The sequence below is a fragment of the Platichthys flesus genome, chromosome 22, assembly GCF_949316205.1.
Source record: "Platichthys flesus chromosome 22, fPlaFle2.1, whole genome shotgun sequence".
Lineage (NCBI taxonomy): Eukaryota > Metazoa > Chordata > Actinopteri > Pleuronectiformes > Pleuronectidae > Platichthys > Platichthys flesus.
This window is the reverse complement of record NC_084966.1, coordinates 12977950-13003369: the sequence shown is the minus strand read 5'-3', so window position 1 is coordinate 13003369 and position 25420 is coordinate 12977950. Positions and strand designations below refer to the sequence as shown.

The window sequence follows — 25420 nt, the reverse complement described above, 5'->3', positions numbered from 1 at the left end:
ATTTCCGGATAGACCTGGTAAGCCCAAACGAGTAGTGCGGGTGAACTGGGAACGTCTGGAGGAGGCCCCTGTCCTAGGTAGCTTCAACTCACACCTCCGGCGGAGTTTTCCTGTGGAGGTTGGGGGCATTGAGCCGGAGTGGGCGGTGTTCAAAGCCTCCATTGCTGAAGCTGCGGCGGCTAGCTGTGGCCTCAGGGTCTTAGGCTCCTCAAGGGGCGGTAACCCTCGGACACCGTGGTGGACACCGGTGGTCAGGGAAGCCGTCCGATTGAACAAGGAGGCCTTCCGGGATATGATATCCTGGAGGACTCCTGACTCGGTTGCAGGGCACCGACAGGCCCAAAGGGCTGCAGCTGCTGCCGTGTCGGAGGCTAAGCAGCGGGTGTGGGAGAAGTTCGGAGAGGCCATGGAGAAGGACTTTCGGTCGGCACCAAAGTGTTTCTGGAAGACTATCCGGCACCTCAGGAGGGGGAAGCGGGGAACCATCCAAGCTGTGTACAGTAAGGATGGGACTCTGTTGACCTCAACTGAGGAGGTCGTCGGACGTTGGAAGGAACACTTTGAGGAACTCCTGAATCCGAATAGCACGCCCTCTATGTTGGAGGAAGAGCTCGAGGTTGATGGTGTTTCATCGTCAATTTCCCTGGTGGAGGTCACTGAGGTGGTCAAACATCTCCGCAGTGGCAAGGCCCCAGGGATTGATGAGATCCAGCCAGAAATGCTAAAGGCTCTGAGTGTTGAGGGGCTGTCATGGTTGACACGCCTATTCAACATTGCGTGGGAGTCGGGTACAGTGCCAAAGGAGTGGCAAACCGGGGTGGTGGTTCCCCTGTTCAAAAAGGGGGACCAGAGAGTGTGCGCCAATTACCGGGGCATCACACTTCTCAGCCTCCCTGGTAAAGTCTACTCCAAGGTGCTGGAAAGGAGGGTTCGGCCGATCGTCGAACCTCAGATTGAAGAGGAACAATGTGGTTTTCGCCCCGGACGTGGAACTACGGACCAGCTCTTCACTCTCGCAAGGATCCTGGAGGGGGCCTGGGAGTATGCCCATCCGGTCTACATGTGTTTTGTGGATCTGGAGAAGGCGTATGACCGGGTCCCCCGGGAGAAACTGTGGGAGGTGCTGCGGGAGTATGGGGTAAGGGGGTCTCTCCTCAGGGCCATCCAATCCCTGTACTCCCAAAGCGAGAGCTGTGTTCGCGTCCTCGGCAGCCAGTCAGTTTCGTTCTCAGTGGATGCTGGTCTCCGCCAGGGCTGCGCCTTGTCACCAATCCTGTTTGTGATATACATGGACAGGATATCGAGGCGTAGTCGTGGTGGGAAGGGGTTGCAGTTCGGTGGTCTGAGGATCTCGTCACTGCTTTTTGCAGATGATGTGGTCCTCATTGGATCATCGGCCTGTGACCTTCAGCACTCACTGGATCAGCTGGCGGCCGAGTGTGAAGCGGCTGGGATAAGGATCAGCACCGCTAAATCTGAGGCCATGACTCTTAGCAGGAAACCGATGGATTGCTTACTCCGGGTAGGAAATGAGTCCTTAGCCCAAGTGAAGGAGTTCAAGTACCTTGGAGTCTTGTTCGCGAGTGAGGGTACTATGGAGTGTGAGATTGGCCGGAGAATCGGAGCAGCGGGCGCGGTATTGCGTTCGCTTTACCGCACCGTTGTAACGAAAAGAGAGCTGAGCCGCAAGGCAAAGCTCTCGATCTACCGGTCGATCTTCGTTCCTATCCTCACCTATGGTCATGAGGGCTGGGTGATGACCGAAAGGACGAGATCGCGGGTACAAGCGGCCGAGATGAGTTTTCTCAGAAGGGTGACTGGCGTCTCCCTTAGGGATAGGGTGAGAAGCTCAGCCATCCGTGAGGAACTCGGATTAGAGCCGCTGCTCCTTTACTTAGAAAGGAGTCAGCTGAGCTGGTTCGGGCATCTGGTAAGGATGCCCACTGGTGGCCTTCCTTGGGAGGTGTTTCAGGCACGTCCAGTGGGGAGGAGACCTCGGGGAAGACCCAGGACTAGGTGGAGAGATTATATCTCAACACTGGCCTGGGAACGCCTCGGGATCCCCCCCGTCAGAGTTGGTCAATGTGGCCCGGGAAAGGGAAGTCTGGGGCCCCCTGCTTGAGCTGCTCCCCCCACGACCCGACACCGGATCAAGGGGCAACATCCTGGGCTGAGCGATGAGGCCGATACGGAAGTGTAAAAAGCTGCAGTTCACTGGGTGGCCACTAGAGGCTGGCTCCAAGAAACAGAAAGTCCCATTGACTCCAATGTAAAAATGCCCAACTTTAGAGCAGAATTAAACCTGTTTACAGCATGGTTCAACCTTTGGTTTTAGTCTCAATCGCGAGGTTTTTCATTCATGACAACTCTGAGGGTGGTGAATTTTTTTCTAACTCCCCCGTTTAAGCGATATTGAGGTTTAAAATTACGCATAATTAGGGGCGTGGTCTATTGATTGACACCTGGGCACAGGCTCCGATGCGGGCACAGCTTGTCACTAGCCGCTCGTTAGCTCCCCTCAAGCCACCTGCAAGCTGCTCGGTCCACTCGTAGCTTCATGTCGGCGGATCCCCGCCGATTCACTCGACACAAACCATGGCTGGCTGTGCAGTTCATTGTACTAACAGACCGTCTCACAACTCTGTTGTCAAGTTCTTCCAGGGAGTGAGAATCGATTTTTATTTAATTCATATATTAGAACCGTAGCAATGATTAGCAGGTAGTGTTGCTCACGATGCATGGCTTGTTAGCTTATGTCGAGATTAAGCTAATGTTGTTTAAGCTTGTTTTCACCGCATAGCCTGTAGGTTCCTCTCTGAGCAGCACAGCCCGATGCGGTCCTGATGCTACATTATGGAGCGTTAATGCTAGTCACAGTAAACCGGAGCGCAGTCTACACAGTGTGGAGAAGTGTTTCAATGTAGATATGGGGATAATTAGTTACAGCGATCAATGTTGGTGCGTCATATAAAACTACTGCGCACATATGTAAGCCTGGTCACAGGAATGAAAGCTTAAATGATGTTATATTATCTCTTTAGCATGAGTTTTATTATCGAGACTAACCCTATTTGTTAATGTTAAGGCTATATACATCTGGCAAGGGTAGTTGATAATAATAGTTATTATATTTATATATATTTGTTTCATTAGATGATGCCATCTGTGGTTTCAGTGAATACTAAGTTTGTGTTCCATAATTGTCCGCTTTCAAACTCTATTAAACTTATCTCACTTGTGTGTTAGAAACGTGAATATTGCATGAAATAGTAACTATATGAATATGAAAAAACTTCAAATATAAGTGTAACAAATAGGCCCTAATAACACAAAAAGAGGCAATGCAACAGATGGATTATGTGAAGTGGGATATCTAAAAAGACTGAAGTTATTGACATTGTATTGTTTGCATATACATAAGTATGAAGATGGTAACCTGACAGATATTGTTTTACATATTTTTTATTCGTTTAGTTTTCCTCTAGGTGATCCTGAGAGGCTAGACCTGTGGGTAATCAACATGAAGAGACAGAACTGGATTCCGAGTCTCTGCAGTCAACATTTTGAGAGACCACACTCGAGCATTGACAAAAGGGTACACAGAAATACTTTAATAACTTTTGAGATATCAAGCAACTTGATTGTTACATGGCAACTACAATTTTAGCATGATCTGTGTACTGTACATTTCTACTCTATTTACAATGAATTTTTTTATACCGGTGTATCACATATCGGTGTGTTTTTGAGCCTGCACCAGTGGATGTCCAACATGAGGAGACAGAACAGGACTCCAACAAGACTGAACACTAAGTGTCATCACCTATGCACTGACTCCAGGTACAGATTTGTCTTCATACCTTACAAACAATCAAAGCAAAGATAATGTGGAACAACTCTATACTGCATTGTCTTGGTAGTGCACTGTTTAATTCAAATACAGATGTTGTGCAATAGTGCTTGAAAAGAGTTACCATAGAATGGTGTGCCTTTAGGCACTCAATAAATTTGGTTATCAAAATAAATGTAAAACATTAATATTTAAAATATTAATATTAAATCATAACTTTAATTGGTTAAAGTTCTCGCGGGGCACCACCCTTCATAGAAGGGAAAAGATAGCCAATTTATTGATTAAAATCAGTCTCATTTAGATCTAGTTCAATTAGAAATCTCAATATTTGACCATTAAAGATTATATAATGAACAATGAAGGTTATGGAGTTCTTAGCAGTGTAACGGTTGGCAAGATTCACTTATGCAATATTAATGACAGAACATTTGAGAAAGAAGAACATTTATTATTAACATAATAAAGTATAAAAACACAAGTTACTAAACAATCAAACTAACTAACTAGGAGGTGTGTCAGTGTGTGTGTGAATGTAAATTAGCATGCTTTAAAGAATGCTCCCTAAGATAAGAGCTCCCCCCCCCCCCCCCTTCTTCTGAGGTTGCCTCACGGCACAGGGGGAAGGTTTAACTAGGTGAGATGCTATGCATGTCTGTGTGGATGTTAATCAGATAATGATAGTCAGGGACAAAGCCTGTGGCGAGCCTAACTATTAACCTTCCTTTAACTTATGCCTACAACGTCAGAGCATATATCAAACTTATAAGCACACACCGATCAAATAAACAGTCTTGCTTAGCGTAGTATAATTATTAAGCCCAGATTATGTTACCAGTCCGAGGGAAAGAGGAACAGAATTTGCAGTTCTGTGACGTCTCCTGGCTTTGTGGTCGTAGAGTTCTGCATTCGCGATTCTGTCGAGCCGTGTGCTCAGATGCTGGTTGAAGTTTTCCTGCAGTACATCGCGTCGCTACGAGGAGTTTGGTAGAGCTTGAAGGGCGAGGAGATTTCCTTGAAGGGTGAGCTGTGAGCTGCACCTCTGACCTCCGGTTGTGGGTTGGATAGAGAAGGAAGCTGGATCAGCCAGGCCCCCCCCCCCCCCTTGGCGATGTAGGAGAAGAGAAGCTGGATAGCCTGCTGGCCTTCGAAGGATTGTAGAAAGAGAAAGATCTTGGGGAGACCTCTCCTTATATTGGCCCCGGTGACCTCACAGGTCTTGGACCAGAGTGACCAATAGGAGTTGACCCTGGTGGCTCTTGACACCTTTGTGTGATATTGCCCTGACCCCAGGACATGCAGCATCCTGTTACATCCTCTGGGAGACTGAGTTCCTTGACTTTCAAAGATCAATGGAACCTGTTGCATCTTGGGGGATTGAGTCCACTCCAGCACATGCGGCATGTTTGTTACAAGTTTGACTTAGAGGAGGCCTGTGGTTTGCACAAAAACCATGTCCCAACACAGAGTTGAATATCCACAGAATTTTTAGGACAGAAACTTTGTTCATTAGTAACACTCCCTCTACAAAATGCCATACTTTTATGTCTCCTGTCATTTTATTAGGGATGGAGGAGCCTGAAGGACTCAGCTGTGCTGACAGTGTTCTGTCTCTTATTGGGAATTAGAAAAATAAAACACAGGGTTTTATCTAAAGTGTATCAAATCAGATTGTAAAAGATAATTTTTGCAACCAACTATAATGAATATAGAAATTAAATATATTATCCATGACACATAGCAATGATTGCCAACTCTAAACAGTTGCAGGCCATCTTTAGTTGAGGGAGAAAACGTGAAGTGTTGGGCCGATGAAGCTTGTGCAGGTCGTACTCGTGTTGACCAGCCTGAAGCTGCCAATCTCCACCATGTTGCTGCTGAGGACAGATCCGGTGCTGCAGTGCTTCATCTAAGGAAAAGAAGAAACTCATTATAAAATAATGTATTGTGTTGTGTATGTTCCAGCAAAGACTGGTTCTTACAGTTTATTCTGTGTTCAGCACCACAGATTTCAGTCGGAACCGATTTACTGGGCTCTGGGTTTGTACCTATTGTAAGTTTGGATCAAAATGTCAGCCAAATGAAATGTAATGTACTGAAAGAAATAAAACATTGTACAAATAGATAAAATGTATTTCTACCTCATCTGTAATGTTCAAGGGTGATAATCTCCCACAGAGTTGTTGATAACGTCCACATCAAGTCTCTCCACTTCCCTCTGTGGAAACATAATTGTATAATTAATGAGAACTATTTACAACACTGGTGTGTGGAGATAATAATCATATCTAATCTGTCCAATTCACTCTAAAACTCCATAAAAGGCTGAATAAATGAGGTGGCAATGGGAATGGTGGATATACCAGCCTGTATCAGCACATTTGTGAAACATAGTTACTATCACATGCAGCTTACACATGTAGCGTATTGATATTAACTTATTAAAATCAAGTCAAAACTAAACACACAACTCTGTAGTTAACTTGCTTCAATCTTTTCATTAGATGTGTTAAATAAACGGAAATTTTTAACTAACATTAAAAACCACTTGAGGCATGTAAGCATATGATTATGATGATAAATAAAGCAATAGGTTTTGTTGTTGTAGTGTCAGGTTACTTACCTCTAGTGAGTTCGTAGAGATCGCGACCAGCCAGATCAGCTACAGCACAGCGCTAACCGGTTAGCAGCGTCGGGTAGCATGTAGCCTAGCTCCTTAGCTCTGAGCTAACCTGGAAACGCTGAGCTCCGTGAGCATCGCTCGGCTGTCGTTAGCCAGGAACGAGGAGGAGTAAGCACCGGCAAGATGGCGCCGGGGGAACGCCTCCTACTAGCCTCATTCTCACTCTGCAGAAACCAATGGGTGACGTCACGGACCCTCCGTCCATCTATATATACAGTCTATGCACCGGATAAGCGGACGAAAATGAGATGAGGGGAGATGAACTGCTCCTGGCTGCTTTACAATATACAGCTCAAATGACCTCAGTCAAGTCACTGGATCAAGGTCAGAATTGTGACATTTCCTCAAACCATGTAAACATTGATGTTTGGCGAAGGATCATCCTTCGCCAGACGAGGCGATGTTTTCAGAAGTCCACTGTGCATTGTCCTATTACTACCACACTTCTGTCACATGATAATAGTACAAGCCTGAACAGCTCTGTGTGTCAATATTTCCTCAGTGTAATAGCGCCACCTACTGATTCGCCAGGAAACAGGAAGTACTTTGTTAATCCACTCTGGATTATCCAACCGGCTCCAAACTACTGACCTATAATCACAATACTGATCTGAACAGCTCCACATATAAACATTAGTTTAGGGTCATAGCGCCACCTACTAATCAGTGTGAAAATTACGTTGTGGTAAAATTGTCCAATTGACACAAAATTGCTCAGGCTATATCAGAGCGGCTACTTGAACAGATCTATATTTCTGTGTGTAATAATAGTGATGGCGCCACCTACTGGCAAACCTACTGCCGCAGAGCGAAAAATGGATGCAATGCGGAGACATGCGCTTAGTCATCGATCGCTCTCTCCACCGACCGCAACAGGCTTCAACGTGCGGGTGCTCGGGCCCGCCAGTGCTACAACGTAGCCCTAGTTTTGTTTGTTATTTTTGTGCATAAACATTTGACTTTGTGTCTTGGGTACACGTCCATGTCCGTCTGGTGAGTAACAGCATAGCTGGGGCTTTACCTGGTCATTGGTTTTGTGTTTAAAACACCTGTCATGAAATGCATGAAGACTAGGGTCGAGAGAAGGTAGTTAGCATTGGTTAGACAGATAGTCAGGGGAAAGGTATTCCAAGGTGTAACTGCACTTTAAAATGCAGTTACACTCAGAGAAATGCTTGTACTTGAAATTGTGTTTAATTTAAATAAGATGCAGTCCAGATGAGGAACTGAAGGCTCTGTGTCGTTACTGCTGGTGCATTCATGTTGTATTCTACAGATATACTTAGTTACTTTGGTATCAATCTTGGGACCCGTAACATATATCTCCAACCAATAGTTTGACATAAAAAAAAAAAAAAATTTGCCAAAAATCGTAAAAACGGAAGGGGTACTGGCTCCTTGGTGTTGTCAGAACATGCTAGCACATTGAGGCGTATGGTTAGTGTGTGTGGCCAAGCAACTTCGACAAAGAAAGAAATACTTTTATAATAAGTTTTCATGGAAAATAGTTTTGAAAAAATATATTTTTTATTTGGGGGCAAAATTCACTTATACAATATTAATGACAGTTCATTTGTGAAAGAAGAACATTTATTATGAACATAATAAAGTATAAAAACACAAATTACTAAACAATCAAACTGACTAACTAGGAGGTGTGTGAGTGTGTGTGAGAATTTAAATTAGCATTCTTTAAAGAATGGTGCCTAAGATAAGAGCCCCCCCCTTCTTCTGAGGTTGCTTTACGGCTCAGGGGGAAGGTTTAACTAGGTGAGAAGCTATGCGTGTCTGTGTGGATATTACTCAGATAATGATAGTCAGGGACAAAGCCTGTGGCGAGCCTAACTATTAACCTTCATTTAACTTATGCCTACAACGTCACAGCATATATCAAACTTGTAAACACACCGAATTGAGTAAACAGTCTTGCTTAGCATGTATAATTATTAAGCCCAGATTATGTTACCAGTCCGAGGGAACGAGGAAAAGAAAGTTGCTGTTCAGGTTGCAGTTCTGTGACGTCTCCTGGCTTTGTGGTCGTAGAGTTCTGCATCCGTGATTCTGTCGAGCGGTGTGCTCAGATGCTGGTTGAAGTTTTCCTGCAGGACATCGAGTCGCTACGAGGAGTTTTGTAGAGCTTGAAGGGCGAGGAGATTTCCTTGAGAAGGGTGAGCTGGGAGCTGCACCCCTGACCTCCGGTTGTGGGTTGGATAGAGAAGGAAGCTGGATCAGAGCTTGAGCAGCCTTCCGCCCTCTGAGAGATGGAAGAAGAGAGGCTGTAGCAGTCTTCCACCCTCGGGAGAATTGGAGAAAGAGAGGCTGGACAGCCTACTGGCTTTCAAAGGATTGTAGAAAGAGAAAGATTTTGGGGAGACCTCTCCTTATATTGGCCCCGGTGACCTCACAGGTCTTGGACCAGAGTGACCAATAGGAGTTGACCCTTGTGGTTCTTGACACCTTTGTGTGCCCATACCCCAGGACATGCAGCATCCTGTTACATCCTCTGGGAGACTGAGTTCCTTGTCTTTCTAAGATCAATGGAACCTGTGGCATCTTGGGGGATTGAGTCCACTCCAGCACATGCGGCATGTTTGTTACAAGTTTGACTGAAAGGAGGCCTGTGGTTTGCACAAAAACCATGTCCCAACACTGGTTTCATCCCCTGAAGATGACGTTGTCGAAAGAACCATGCCTTTCAAAATGTGTATACCCTTTACAGGCTGTCCAGGTGTGGGGTAGCGGTAATGCTGCTCTGCTACCGAATTTGAATGGGTAAGGTAGCCCGCCACCAATGTTTTTGCAGAATCGCTCATATCCTTGGTGCTCGTCTCAAAGACTCTGCGTACCACCTTGCTGCTCACTGCCGGGACATTGAACTTTTTTTGCAACCGTGCAATGTCATTGGTGGTCCGGTGAACCCCCTTCCCTGTGCTGGAAAGGAAGAATAAATCTTTTGGATCCTCGACGTCCTCAATGTCCTCACCCCTCTTGCGTTTCCTGCCGGCTCTCTGGAAGACTGGCCGGGACCGTCTGTAGTAGATATCAAACCACTGTTGGACAAAAGAAAGGACATTGATGGGAGAAAAAGACATTATGTTACTTTCAGCTGTAACAGAAATTATCTCTAACAGGTTCAGGCAGGAATTGTGGTGAACTTACTTGCTCCTGCTCCTGTGAAAGCGCAAACGAGGCCAGTTGTGTTGCTGCAGTCTTGTGCTCCTTTACCGCAATCACCCAACGTGGATGACCCTTCTCCGGTGAAAGTTCTTTGAACCTTGATAACCACTCACTCACAGTCATGTTTTCCACCACACTCGGCCGTTGCATGTGTCCTAGAACCACAACAGCCTCAAGGTAGTACAACACAATCTGGTTATCGCTCGAATCCAATGTGGCAGGATCCTCTTCAGACAGTGCATCCAAACATGCCAAGAATCTATCCTTGGCCTCCACCAATACAGCATGACAGTCTTGTGTTGTCAACTGATTTTCGTTCAGCATCCACTCATGCCTATGAGAAAAAAAAAAGAGTGTGATATGAGACATATGAATTATGAAGTCAGAAGTGAAACTCAGTTAATTGCACCTGTATCAAATGTGATAACAAATCACATTTCAGCAGGCAGAGAAAAGATTACCAGGTATTGACCATTTATATGGGTACAATGAAACAAACCTTTGGTTGAGGATCTCCTTCCTTGCTTGCTTGCCCAGTATCGGCATCATCTGGCTGAGGAGCTGAGTGAAACATTTGGCCTCTTCATGGAGCGCTTATCCGTATTTATCAGGTTGGTTGTGTCCGTGTGGAATTTCAGGAATCTTTTCAAGCTCTTGAGGTAATTTATCTGTGTTCTCTTCTTCAGAGTAGCAGAGGTTTTAGTGAGGAACGTTTTTATAGATACCGAGAGACGTTTTCAACCTGAAAATAAAAGACATCATGTTCAGTGACCTTCTAGCAATGACTGTTTTGCTTCATATAAATGCGTATAAAAGATTCTCAGAAAAAGTGTTAAACATTTATTGGTCCTTACCTCCTGTTTGTAATTTTGAATCTTTTTGTCTTTTTTCAGGTGCATGGCAAAATCTTTGAGAAGTGGGTGGCTCAGAGGATGTCTGTCGTTAAGGCCTTTCTCATACATTTCTTGCGTGCTTTTTTGAGCAAACTTTCTTGTTCGAGTGCCAACAGGGGCCTCGTCAGCCATGTCACCCCCTTCATTGTTAAAAGTCGTTCTAGTGGATGGTCCAGCTTCAGCATCTGTATTGGATAGTGTCTGAGCAGCTAAAGGCTCAGCATTGGCCTGAGAGTTGGGTTTGCCACGTATAACCATGTGGCGATTTTTCAGCTCCTCAACCAGTCTGTCAAAAAGAAAACAAGATATTTGAAAATATCAGTATATAAAAATTCTTATCAAAAAAAAAAGGAGCAAGATAACGTTCTGTAAGCCACTTACCTTTGGATTGGAATCTTCATTTGACATGATTTCAGTGAGGTCTGAATAATTGAAAATTCTGCCTTCCTTAAGGATCTCGCTTGCTTCTTTCTTGGCATTTTCAACAATGGCTTGTATATCTTCCCTCGAGCCATCTTTCATGCATACCCTCGTCAAATGGACAGACAGGATATCTTGTGTTTTGGAACAAGCAGGACATAGCAAATAGTGCCTGTTTGGAGCTTTCTTGTAAAAGAAAAGAAAAAGCATGATTAACTTATTTTAGTTTAACTCTACAGGCTATAAATAATTCCAAACATGTATTTATAAAACAGGAAAACATTAAAAATTCCTTACCGTGGAGCCATTTGTCAAACTGAGATAGGTCAGTGAAGATGAAGCAATAACAATTGGTTTTGTTTGTATCCAGCAGTTGAGGGGAGGTTCTCCAGAGTGAATTACAGCTGGAATCTATGACATTTGTTTGTTTGTATTCAGAAGATTCTCAAAAAAAGGTGTTTATTTTAAGGGAATACCATGCACCCTTTGTTTGAGGGTTCTCTTAAGAATTTTCACTTTTATTTGATATGAATAGCAGGCCACCTTTGTTTGCACCCAGTATTTTGTTGTAGCTCCACCCATCAACATTCCCTGTCTCATCTGTGTATAAGTATTGGGCTTTCCAGCTGTAGTTCACTCTGGAGAACCTTTCCTCAACTGCTGGACTGGAGAATCATCCCTCAACTGCTGGATACAAACAAAACCAATTGTTATTGCTCAATCTTCACTGACCTATCTCAGTTTGACAAATGGCTCCAGGGTAAGAAATATTTAAAGTTTTCCTTAATAGCATGTATTAAAGTGGTGGGAGGTAAATTACTTAAGTAGATTTTTCACATATCTGTACTTTACTTGAGTATTTATTTTCCTGAACACAAATTTCTGTACTCTCTACTTATCTATTCTCAAAACTGGACGTGTCCAGTGATTTTTTTTTCCTAGCACTGTGCAGGTTGTTAACCAAAGAGGAAAACTATCCTATTTTTTGTGCCTAGAACTTGTTTCCTTTTGCTGACTTATCACAAGGGGTATTGTGTATCACTCCTGCTACTGATTAGAAAACGAAAGGTCCATGTTTAGTGATATTTACAGAATTGTTTAGCGGTTATACTGTGGTCTATAAGTGGTCTTAGGCAGACACAAGGGACACTTGTTTCTTACTATGTTCGTTCTTTGTTGTCCCTAGAAGCTCAGATGCACTAGTCCATTACTATTTGAACCTCAGCATCTGGGGGTTCAAAAGAGTATATGTATTTTTTTGTTATAATTTTTCAGTCAGTTGAAATAAATCCTGAGGAGAGCAATTTTGTTTTGTTTTGTGTCTGTATAGGCCCACTATAAAAAACACTTTGCATTTTAAATTTTGGTACTTGTACTTTTACTTTTGTTACTTAAGTACATTTAATATGAGCTACTTTAAGACTTTTACTCAAGTCATTTTCCTACGGGTGACTTTTACTTTTACCCGAGTCACTTTCAGGTACGATATCTGTACTTTCACTCAAGTATGGCATTCAAGTACTTTATACACCACTGATGTATTACCATGTGTAACCATTGTACAACTTTTGTTGTAATGACATATGGATTAATGTATTTATTTTCTTTTTCCAGGAAATCAAGCAGACACTGGCTCCTCTGTCCAGTTTGTATGAAGACCCAAGAATCCCTAAGCTGTCACCTGCGCAGATCATGCATGAAGGAATCAGAAGAATCAGACAGAGAAGAGGTGTTTGAAAAGGCCAAGAGTGATGTGTTGGACCTCCTGAAGACTAGACGGGCTTTTAGTTATAAAGTTCTTAGACGCATTATCTCATCTTCAAATCCACTCGAAAGACTGATTGTGGAGCTGAAAAGTCATCACTTGTTTGTGACCGGAGAGCCTACACCTTTGCCCCAAGGGAATCCAAGGTTTGTCGCAGAAACTGGTGAGCCATCCGGAGAGGCAGGGTCATCTGACGTGGAATCTGCTAGCAGCGGTGAACTGTTTCAATGTAACCGGGAAACAGCTTACAAGGCCAGAACCTCATTGAAGAAAGCGAACGAAATGGGGATTCTGGAAAAGCATTCTATAGATCATCCACTGCTTCAGGGCTTTGCCGAACACCTACGGGTCAATTTGGAAAATACGAAGTACAAACAGGAGGTTGACTGTTTCTCGGTACCTTTATTATGCCGACCCTGTCGAACCATCCTTGAAGTTTGTCAGGGACAGAGAGAAGCTCTTAAGCTACACAAGAAAACAGTCGGAGGCAAACTACAGGGCACAGACTTCAGTCAATTACCTAAAGTGCTTGAAAAGGTTGGTACTTTTGTTTTATTACTATGTCAACAGTTTACACTATACACATAAAAACTTGTTATTGCATGTACATAACTTAAATCCATCTCCTTCCTCCTTACAGATTATTGGATTACAACACTGCATTGACCAATCTGAGACAGGATGACAAGGCGCTCTGCAATGGCTGCGTTGATTTCGTGGATTACATTGGCTCTGTACAGAGTATGCTTTCTAAGCAAGTGAGCAAAGAGATTGTATCCAAGAGGCATGCCATGTTCATGGATAAAGATGTTCTTAGTCCTCGTGACTGCTGGGCCATTTTTGAGAAAGCTGAGGAAGGATTTTTGAACATCATGAATCAACTTGGTGACTGCTCTACCCCCCCTCCCCCTGGCGGCTTCTCAGTGCATATTTGTGCTGTACTATCTGGAGGCAATCGTCATACTGAAGCACTGTCAAAGGCCATGTGTGGTGGAGAACATGAAGGTGAGTGTAACTGTCCTCTATTGATAGGTTTCCCTTGACAGTTTAGCCATTACATTTACTAACTCGCCGAATGGCTTGGGCGGAAACAAGAAGCGGAACATACAATCATATATGCAGCACATTTTGTGGTTGGAATTGCCCTGTCGAAGCAGGAGGAGGAGTGGTTTGAAAAGTACTACACAAGAGTGCGACCACAACACCTTGCTGCCAAAGGGAAACGAAAGCAGGATGAATGGAATGACAAGGATGGTGATGAATTTTTCTTTGTCTCCTCAACAGGGAAGAAAATCAACAACCCAACCGCTGACCTGGACCGCCTGCATGCAAAGCACAACCTCCCCCATGTGAACAGCCAGACTGTGCGGAGAACATTTGAGACGGAAGCTAACCGCTTGGATGAGCCAAAGAAGGCATTGGTGGCTGGCTACCTGGTCCATTCTGTCAACACAGCTGCAAAACACTATCGATCGAAAAATCGGGGGCCAGTTGTGGAGGGCGCTGATATATTGGCCAAGATGGTTGAGGCGTCAAGGTGAGCATATTTTATATTTGTCAAGACAATGCCTACATAGTCAAGCACACCATTATCTATATCGAACGCAGTTGTTTTTCTTCTAATCTCACTATTTTTCATTTTTATGTAGTGCCAGGCCTTCCGGAGAAGGCAACAGTCATGAGCCGTTTGGAGAAGGGCCTATTCATCCGTCTGATGAGTCTTCCAACCATGGTGACCATTGTGCTGACCTTTCATTGAAACAGCCAGTGATACATTTGCACAAGCTTCCAGGGGAAAAGGAAAAGGTCAGGTTCCATGAGGCACTAAATCAACTCCTGAAAAAACACCCTGTTACACTGAGTGGGAAACAGCCACAAGTGAAAGAGCGCAGGAATGTCTCTCAAGACTGGGAGCAGAAGCTTTACACACACTGGCGGAAGATTCAACTTGAAAAGCGTGTAAACCATACCCGTGGTGAGTACTTATTTAATTTTTCAGTATGTATTATTATTTATTTATATTTAACATTACTTTCAAGTAAGACTGATTGCACAAATCAAAGATTTCTATTATTGTATTCATGACTAACAAAACTTGTTATTTATTGTGACAGAACAATTCAGTCAACGTATGCCAGCAAAAGACCGAGTCGACGCATGGGTACGAAAGCAGGGATGGAAGGGGATGACTGCCAACGTAGGCAGTGCAGTTATCGACAACTGGGCTCCATCTGGATCTGTTGACCGTATCATGGACCGCAAACAGATTCAGACAATGGTGAAAACACAGCAGTGGAAAGGACTTTACATTCAGGATTTCAACGAAAGGGGCAGAGGGATCGTTACGACACGCACATTTAAGGCTGGTGAGGTTGTCTGCGACTACCATGGAACTGTTGTTAGCAGAAAGAAGGGCGAGGAAATTCACAAAATCACCAATGAAAAGGAGACTGGCTATATCTTCTTTCTCTGGAACAGCAAAGGACAGGCAATGTGCATTGATGCCCACTCAGAGACTTGTCATTGCCACCCTGGGATGCAGACGGTTGGCAGGCTGATCACTCCAAAAGAAAATCCAACATAAGGCCCATGCATTTTGCTGTTGACATGGATGGAGAAGAAAAGGATATCATCCTTTTCCTCGCAAACACGACTTTACTGGTGGATGAGGAAGTTATGTTTGACTATGGAGTCAACAAGAACTCTTTTAACAGAGAGGGTGCAAGTTGTGAATTGCTCGACGACTAGCAAATATTTTCTCTGTACTTTTAAAACACAATTACAGTAAAGTGTTTTGATGCTAATACAAATAATTTGCTGTACTCTTAATCTTCTCATAATATTTCAACTCATTTTAAGCATTCAGTATGGGGGCCTGGCTGGCAGGGGGGCATTGTTGCAGACACCTGAGTGTTCATGTTACTGTCCTGCTTATTTATTTAATTTTCAAGAATAAAACAGTGTTCCAACTGTATATACTTCTTTACGTATTTATTTTAAGAAAAAAAATGTTTTCCATTATTGTACAATACAAAACAGTGTAAATAATGTCGACATTTATAATTTATTTTTTACATTTGCATACACTGTTCGCCATATGCTGAAGAGGGATTTTCTTTTAAATGGAAAAATAACATTAATTTCGGTAAGTAAACTTTCTGGGAAGATGTGAGTGACCCAGACTCGTGACCTCAGATGCTTTTTTCTATTTTTAAACATTAATTCTAGAATTTCATCACTTGTGATGAAAAATCCACAGTGGGTTGACTCCCACTTCATGCCCAGAAAAGTGCACTAAAATCGGCCTGGGAAGAGGGGCTGAAACCCTGGAACTGGCAGGCAACCCCTGTATATAATAAAATTCACTCCTCTATTCCTGGCTCCGTTCTCATGATGTGTCTGTCTCCCTCCCCTGCAGCTGGGGTCTTATCCATTTAATACATTTACAAATGTGTTAGACTCAAATTCACTTATTTGGGGAATCTCAACACGTCAGCTGACATTCCCAGGATAAGTGAATTTGATCTGAGGATCCTAAGATTGTACCCGAAAACCCAGTCGGGAAATGAAAGAATCATTTCTGTTTCCTTGACTGAGCCTATGCATCAGTCCTGATGCGTGGCCACGAGAAAATGAACGAATCTCTCTTTCAGAGGACTCGTTACTCCCGAGTCCTTGTAGGGATTCGTTCAAAATGAACACATTTTTCACGAACGACACATCACGGATGGGGTGACTGATCCTTATAGGTGAGGAGAGGCGGTGGTCTAGTGGCGGAAACTTGGACTAGAGAAGGTCTCTGGTTCGACTCCACGGAGAGACAACGAAAGACGAAACCTGGATTGATCCGTCCAAAAATCCAAGAGTCTCCCTACCCTGTCTAGTGCCCCTGAGCAAGGCACCTTACTTCTATTTGCTGACAGTCTCTGAATTTTTCCAACGGACTTGTCATTCAGCCGGTGACATCAATTTCATCAGCTTTCTCATGCCCCTAGATTGGGGAAAAGTCTACTATTTCAAAATGAACTGCCACCGCCACCAGTTTCACCACTGCTCCTGTGGAAGTGCGAGAAAAAATAAGGTTTCAAAAGTTTAGTATGGCAAAGCTGGGTGAACCTTTTCCTATGTAGGGTGGAGATGACATAATTCTGGTCTGACACTTGCCACACAAAAAGAGGTAACCACAGGCAACAGAGCTAGTACCTGATCACCTGGACTTAAGATACGAGTCTCTGATCGCCTACGACACAAACTGACGCAACGCCTTCCTCACAGATTTTGCTGTAATGTTTCGCAAAGGATAGGCAGCAGGGTATCCGAGTGTATTGACACATCACCGTCAGCAGGTACAAACTCCCATTCTTAGACTTTGAAAAAAGGGCCTACACAGTCTACCTGCAAGCGCTCAAATGGGGAGGATACTGCAGGATTAGGTGACAGCGGAACAAGCTTGCTAGTTTGGTTTGGTTTACCTGTTAACTGGCAAGCGTGACATGTTTTGATGTACACTGAAATATCCCTTTTTAACTGAGGCCAACAAAAAAAATACCAAAACACTTGTTTGTACGTCTTACCTCATTTCAAGTTTGCAACACACCTGCTCTTAGAGGGCTAGGTATTACAATTTGAAATATTTCCTTACCAGAAACCCCTTGACCTTGAAGCACCCATTTTTTACCAACACCCCCTCTTGTAGGAAATACCCGTGGGCTGAACTGGACATTTCACTGGATGGGCGAGGCTGAGAGAGAAGCTCTGATAGAGAAGGATCGTCTTGCTGCTAGTTAATCAAATCACTACGAGAGACAGACAAAGGAACAATAGGCAGCGACACAACATATTCAGAAATAACTTTTTGTTCTCTTTATCAGTCTGTGCTCGGGTTACTGCACATGCTGGAAATACCTCTGGGTCAACAGGTCCCCTCATCACTGGGGTAGAACAACCTACCAGAGAAGGCAGTAGATCAGGCCATACTTTGTTTCCAGACAGATCACTCCCTAGGATGATCGCCACTCCTGGAACCGGTAATGATGGCTGGACTCCCATGGACACCTGTACCTTAACTAAAGCACAAGACAACAAAAAACGATGCCCTACCTGTGAGCACACACTGTAAAAGCAACGTCTTCTCTACATCAGTCCACTGGCGGTCTTGACTTAACCGCTCAAAAAGACAAAAGAAATTATCCACAGCCTTCTCACAATTTTTGTAGTTACCTTAAATTATAATCTACATCAAAAGTATCTGTGGAAAATGCTGGCGAAACTGGAGACAACTTAAGCTCTTTAATCAGCTCCAGTTCAACCTCACGCAGCCTAGTAGTTACCTTTAATCGTTCAAACTCCCATTCTTGCTCCCTTGCTTGAACTCACTCTTCATGGGCACGTGCTTCACTTTCCTGTTTCTTCTGTTCAAATGTTATGTCATCAAAGTCAGAAAGGAAAAAACTTGCCCTTTAACCTTGATCTAGCAGCTACTTCCTCTTCAGCAACAACCTCATCTCTGGAACTAACAGAAGGGGGAAACACTGGCAAAACACCAACCTGTCCTAACTGGGCTTTTAAAGTGGAGTGCATTACTTCCTTGCGAACCGTTTTAGGAAGCTCTATTTCACAATGCTCTGCAATTTTTAGCAACAGCTCCCTGGTACCTTTTCCTAGCACCTCCACACTTGGAAACTGCACAAAATCCTCCATGGTAGCCATCTTTTCAAAAGAACCAACCCATATATATATATATATATATATATCTATCTATCATCACCTTTGGAATACCTTTCCCCTGACTATCTGCCTAACCAATGCTAACTACCTTCTCTAGACCCTAGTCTTCATGCATTTCATGACAGGTGTTTTAAACACAAAACCAATGACCAGGTAAAGCCCCAGCTTTGCTGTTACTCACCAGACGGACATGGACGTGTACCCAAGACACAAAGTCAAATCATGTTTATGCACAAAAATAACAAACAAAAATAACAAACCAACAGACCCCCAGAGAGAGATGCTGTTTCTTATTCCTACCAGGAAAGGTAACTCCAAAGGTAAATCCCTCTAATTAGTGCCTAATAATTAATGTAATTAGTCCCACCCATGTAAGCTCAAAGCACTACATTCACACTCTAAAGTTATCACACACCCTGGGCAACCAGTACACTATTCCAGGGGAAACTTAACCTACTAGAGGCCTATTACTTTCTCAGGACAGAAAAGAGTGAGAAACAAACCTGGATCCGGATACCGGACGAGCCCCCACTTGTTACACCTTGGCTTATGTGTGCAACAAGAAACACTGAATGGCACAAAGCCCCGACGCCTGTGTGTGTGTCACACACAACACACACAGTGTTGTGTGTGACACACACAACACTGTTCAGGAAGCCACTGCAGAGGGGCGGCTCTTCAGAGCCGCGGGTTGCACACCCCTGTCTACCGCGAAAGAGCGATTTTTTTACTGCTCAGCCTTTAAATAGATGCGGACGTTAAAACATTTGGCGCGCCACACAGTTTGATAACCACTGCTCTATACAGTGGATCCCCCCCCTTGTCCGTTCCATTTGGGAGTCCCAGAGATTAACTGTCCCCCGCACCCCCTCCCCTTCCCCACACAGTATCAAGCAGAGGCGATGCAGTTGCAGGGAGCGCCAATTTGCCAATTCCCCACACAGTGATATGATAGATAATAGAAAACCGCTTCGCAGGTCAGATTACTTTTTTTTTTTTAAATGCCCGTGCCGCCCCCCACGTGACCTGACAAGGAGCCGCCCCGGGCAGCTGCCCGGTTCGCCCGTGTCCAAAACCGCCACTGTCTACCATTACGGTTAGCTCCCTCTCATTGTTTGAGAAGCTCTTGCTCTGCGTTAACTCCGTGCCTCTTCCGCTGTCACCTCCGTGGGTCACAGCGTTTCCACTCACCCGCTCCGTGCTTGCCTCCGCCACTGTCGCGAGGTACACTTCCAAACAGGCACAACGCTAACGTCCGGTTGGATTTACACATAAGAAGAATAGGGTAGAAGTATCTAGAGTAAAATAATAAAGCTGGGATGTGGTGGTAGATCTGGTGAAGGGGAGAGCCCAGTGTGCAGCCCTCTTAAATACTGGTCAGCAACAGGTGTGCCATATCACTGCTGATTACTAAGGTCTGACTCCGCCTACAGGAACCTGAAACACACACAAGCACAACACCACGGCAGGACAACTCCAGGTTTGTCACACAATATTATGATAACATCGCACCTTAATTTTTCCGAACATTTCCCCTGATTTATTTACATGTAGGTATTGTGGGTGGAATCATTCGCTCACAGACACACCACTCTGAACACGCCCATTGAGGTCGTCAGAGTGAGATGGCAAGAGCAGTGAAAGAAGCCAAACTTAAGTGTCTATTCCACAGGTAAAATAAGTTTCTACGTCAATGTATTGTCCGTTTTTCGTTTAATAGAAAAATAGAGTATATTATTTTTAGCAGTCCCCTGACAGCTTTTGCTGTTTGGGGGAAATTTCGATTTTTTTTCTTAAAAGACGGACAGCACGGCAACAAACGGGAAGGAGCAGACAGCCGTAAAACAATCAGGGACAGAGCAAGAGGAGAAGATGAAGTGAAGGACGGACAACAAGAGAAAGAAAACAGACAGGAAAATGCCAGTGAGAGGCCACACGGACCAAACAAGTCCACCGCTGGTGAAACGAGGCACAGAGGAAAGAGAACAGCGCAGTACAACAAAGAGCTGACGGTGGAAGTGGAGGTGGAGGGACCAGAGAACGTGACAAAGATGGATGTATTAAAGGAGGCGAAGAAACAATGTAGATACGTGGTGGGTTGCAGAGTGAGAGTAGAGAAGACTTTTGAAAATTAAATTGAAAGACAAAGAAAAGGGGGAAGGAGAAAGTAATGGACGGAGCGCGAGTTAAAGGAGCGCTGATATATACTCGCCAGAGACATAACAAACGATGATATGGTGGTGTCGTTCATAAACCTGCCAGGGTACATGGAGGACATCACAATCATTTAACAGCTGGCAGAGTGGGGAGTGAGGCCGGCGTCAATGATAAAAGATAGAGATGGAGGAGAGAGACGAGCAGCAAAGCGGGGACGAGGAGCAGCTGGAGGAGGACGAGGAGGAACAGGACGGAGAGCAGGGGAGCACGATGGAAGAGGAGGAGGAGACACTCAGGAAAAGAGAAACGGAGGGAGGAAAGCAGCAAAGCGAGCTTGAAGGGTGAGCTGCTGAAAGGTGAAAATATAAAAAGAAAGGCAGAGAAAGTATGATGGGGAGAAAGAATGACAGTATGTATGAGGAAGACATGGGTAGGAGGAGGTGGGAGAGTCTGAAAGGACAAATAAACGAGCTGAGTAGGAATTATAGCAGAGGTAGAAATAGAGAGAGAAAGGGAGAGGAGGTTAAAGGAAGAGCTAGCTAGAGAAATAAAAAGGGTCAGAAAGGGAAGCAAGCTATGATCTAGAGGAGTAGATCAGGATTAAAGACAATTTGAAGGAAATGGAACAGAAAAAGTGTGAGGGAGCGATAGTTAGAACCAGGGCGAGATATGAACAGGGTTTTTTTAAGATTAGAAAGAATAAAGCAGAATATTCATTATTTAGAACTAGTGGAGGGGAAGGATGGAGAGAAGATCACAGATTTTGTGGGGGTATCGAAAGGGTACAAGGATTGTATAGGGATTTATTCAGGAAAGAAGGGATCGATGAAAAGAGTAGCAGCCGGGTTATGGATAAGGTGAAAGCTAGGATGAGTGATGATGATAGGGGGATGTGCGAAAGAGAGATAGGGGCGAAAGGAATAGAGACAGTGGGTTAGGAAGGAACAAAAGTCCAGGTACAGATGGGATAATAGGAGAATTTACATTGAGTTTAGAGAGGAACTGGTACCAGTGTTCAAGCTGGTCTCATCAAAATTTCTCTGAAATATTACTAAAAGTAATCCACTAAAAATCTGTATGAATTCGACATAATCTTCTGTCAGACGGTTTGTCTGATATTTTGTTGTTAGTTTACTTTTAATTGATTCATTTTGTTGTTATGGTTGTTACTATGGACGCTTCCCTCGCTGCCACCATAGGCCGGCACTCACATATAAGAAACCGCAGTTTAAAACTCCCAAACCGGGACCATTGTGTTATCGATGCGCAGGACGTTGACGGGAACGTTGTGCTGGAACGAGTGAGCGTCCTGGAGCTCTTTGAAAAACGTATCCTTAGCATTACAGCTAACCGCTAGCAGGGGCGTGTTGGTCTGTTCAGCCTCAAAGCCATTGGCTAGCAACGGACAGGGAAATGAGTGATTGACAGCAGGCACGTGCACAGACATTTTGGTATTATGCTCAAACCCCAGAGAAGGGCACCAATCGCCCAAATTATTTATGAATTTAAAAACAATAATAATAAATAAAAAACACAGTATGATGTTTTCAACTCATATATTTATTTTTGTTAACAAACTAACTCAAATTATCAAATTGAATAAATAAATGAATAACAGGCAAAAACAGACAAAACACTCTGACAGAGTTGAAGCATAAGCAGCATTACACTAATAATATACCACAATATACCTCACCAGACTGTCATGTAGCTCAACTTAAGACCTACCTTTCATTTCAATTATAACGATTTTAAATGAAACAAAACTAGTAGAACAGTAAAACTTCCTTTAAATTCTCTGCCTGTCTGTCTGTCTGTCTGCTTGTCTGTATCTCTCTCTCTCTCTCTCTCCATTAAACATGACACACGTCAGTAAGCATCTGGACAAGGATTTGAAATCACGGATCTCGTGAGTTTTTTGTTTGTTTATTTTTTAGGAAACGTCGGACCAGTTGCGACGTAATGTTTTCAAAGCGGCGCTAACGTTGTGGTTAATTTATCACCAAACAACGTCGGGGGATCTAACAAACAGCGTTATTACCTGTTTGGCTGATGCTGCGGGTCAGAGAAGAAGTGGCTGCAGCCGATTGACGCTCAGCTGCATGAGGTAGAGGAGGAGGGAGGGGCACGGCGGGGGCTTGTGAGCGCCACGGAGCATGTCGGGGCGAAATTCTCACAAGAACTCCAATAAATGCCCCGTCAGATATCAAAACACATTTGGGGGGAATTGACAGAGACTCATTTTTATTCTTAAATATTGATGAATAAAGAAAAAACTGGGCTCCAGCAGAAAGGGGCACTTTTCTCATCCAGGGCAAAAGGACCAGTGATTGAGCACCACTAGGGGTCTATCTGTGCACGAGCCTGATTGACAGGCTTGCTGGCCAACTAGAATCCGTCTGACATGTCCTATCAGAGAGAGATGCAAGCTCATAGGCTAGCAATAGCCTTGACAGCAGAACACCACATGGCGTCTTGTTTACCTTTTTTTTATAGGGTTACGTAACTTTACTAACGCCAGAACCTGCTAAAGCCCCATGTAAACGCTGGCACCTATGTATTACTATAATTGTTATTTTGATTCTGATTGAAACCGGGAAAATTAGGTAGTGAATTGAAAAAATTGAGTGTTTTATAGATATCTAGATCAGCAAACCGGAACATGCCCGGATAAACTGGGACGTCTGGTCTCGGTGCTGCCGAACATCCGCCTGGAATTATTCACTTCCCTGAGTTTTAGAGGTTTTCTTCTTTCTACCGAGTCCGGACGCCGAATGGCGGAAAACAGCAGAAAGAGGGTTCGACCGTCCCAGGAGAAGAGAGGGAAGAGCTGGGATATGTCACAACGGTAGTTAGCTAAAGAGGAGACAATGTGACAGCAAACAAAGTGTATGTTTTTACTCTGCAAATTAGCAACGATTCTCATCTACTATTCGAAACGCTTCGTCAACATGTCGCGCGATGGCGCTGCAGATGTTGTGTGGGTTCAACTCCACCGACTGAGAATGCAAACGAGTGAGAACGCATCACTCGCCCGACGGTCACTCTCATCGTTGACAAGTGAGTAAGTTGTTTATCGTTAACTGCAAATGACACTTAAAGCAAAACTCAGCTCTATGAAAATGATTCATCAATACGACAGTCTGCATGTATTGATTATTCAAATTCTATTTGCACAGGCTGCTCGTTTAATTACAACCCTCCACTGTGCATGTCTCCATCACGTGCACACTACAGAAGGGTTAATTAGATATGCTGTAGGTAATAATAGGTAATAATAGGTGGTCAGGTAAGTTACGAAAATATATTAGCATGCTGATTGAGGATTATTCATCTGTTCATCTAGCCTATTTCTATTCATTTATCCATCATTTGTAAAATATTTTTAAAGTAGATTCCAATTGGCCATCTATTTATATCTCTGGCATTGCTTTTTTTAAACGCTTTTTTCTCATCTTATTCTACAGAACAATGCCACGTGCACATTTCAGCCCAGCCAATGTAGAAGGAAAGGCTGTGTATATTTGCAAATACTGTGCAAAGACCTATGTTAAGAATGACACAAAGATGCAGAAGCATGTAGTCAAGTGCCCAAAGTTTCCTCAGGGCTCAAATCAGCCTATGACAAAAAAAAATGTTTATATTTATGTCTGTATATGACAAGGTAAATACAGTTAGTATAAATTACCCACACAATTTCCAGTTTATTCCTGTTAATTCCCGTATATTCCTGTTTATTCCCATGGAAAGTTTCCAACTTTGAATATTTCCGGAATTTTTCAACCCTAATCCTAATCACTATTTGCAGCTGCAAGTTGTTAATACATCTTATGGGCCCACCACCTGTGGGAAGACCCGTTGGGGTCGGGTGCGCAGCCACATGGGTGGCAGCGAAGGTCAGGGGTCTCGACGGACCAGACCCGGGCGGCAGAAGCTGGCTCTGGGGACGTGGAACGTCACCTCGCTGTGGGGAAAGGAACCGGAGCTTGTGAGGGAGGTGGAGCGCTATCAGTTAGATCTGGTGGGGCTTACCTCCACTCACAGTCTCAGCTCTGGTACCGTACTCCTGGATAAGGGCTGGAGTTGCCAAGGGCGTGAGGCGCCGGGCGGGTGTGGGGATACTCATAAATCCCCGGCTGAGCGCCGCGGTGTTGGAGTTTACCCCGGTAGACGAGAGGGTCGCCTCCCTGCGCCTAAGGGTTGTAGGGGGGAAAACTCTGACTGTTGTTTGTGCGTATGCACCAAACAGCAGTTCAGAGTACTCGGCCTTCTTGGAGACCCTGAATGGAGTCCTGTATGGGGCTCCAGTAGGGGACTCCGTACTTCTGCTGGGTGACTTCAACGCCCACGTGGGCAACGATGGAGACACCTGGAGAGGCGTGGTGGGGAGGAACGGCCTCCCTGATCTGAACCCGAGCGGTCGTTTGTTATTGGACTTCTGTGCTAGTCATGGATTATCCATAACAAACACCATGTTCGAACATAAGGGTGCTCATAAGTGTACCTGGTACCAGAGTACCCTAGGCCGAAGATCAATGATCGATTTTGTGATCGTGTCATCTGATCTGAGGCCGCATGTTTTGGACACTCCGGTAAAGAGAGGGGCGGAACTGTCAACCGACCACCATCTGCTTGTGAGTTGGATCAGGGAGTGGGGGAAATTTCCGGATAGACCTGGTAAGCCCAAACGAGTAGTGCGGGTGAACTGGGAACGCCTGGAGGAGGCCCCCGTCCTAGGTATCTTCAAC

General features: G+C 44.2%; 1 protein-coding gene across 1 annotated transcript in view; it reads right to left on the bottom strand.

Annotated features, from left to right (window-relative positions):
• The window catches only part of LOC133933466 (histone H4-like), a 744890-nt gene that overhangs the window by 278333 nt on the left and 441137 nt on the right, over positions 1 to 25420 (bottom strand). Inside the window, exon 3 of the mRNA XM_062380591.1 lies at positions 2985 to 2994. Within this exon, the coding sequence (XP_062236575.1) occupies positions 2985 to 2994 (10 nt within the window). The remainder of the gene's footprint in view (positions 1 to 2984; positions 2995 to 25420) is intronic.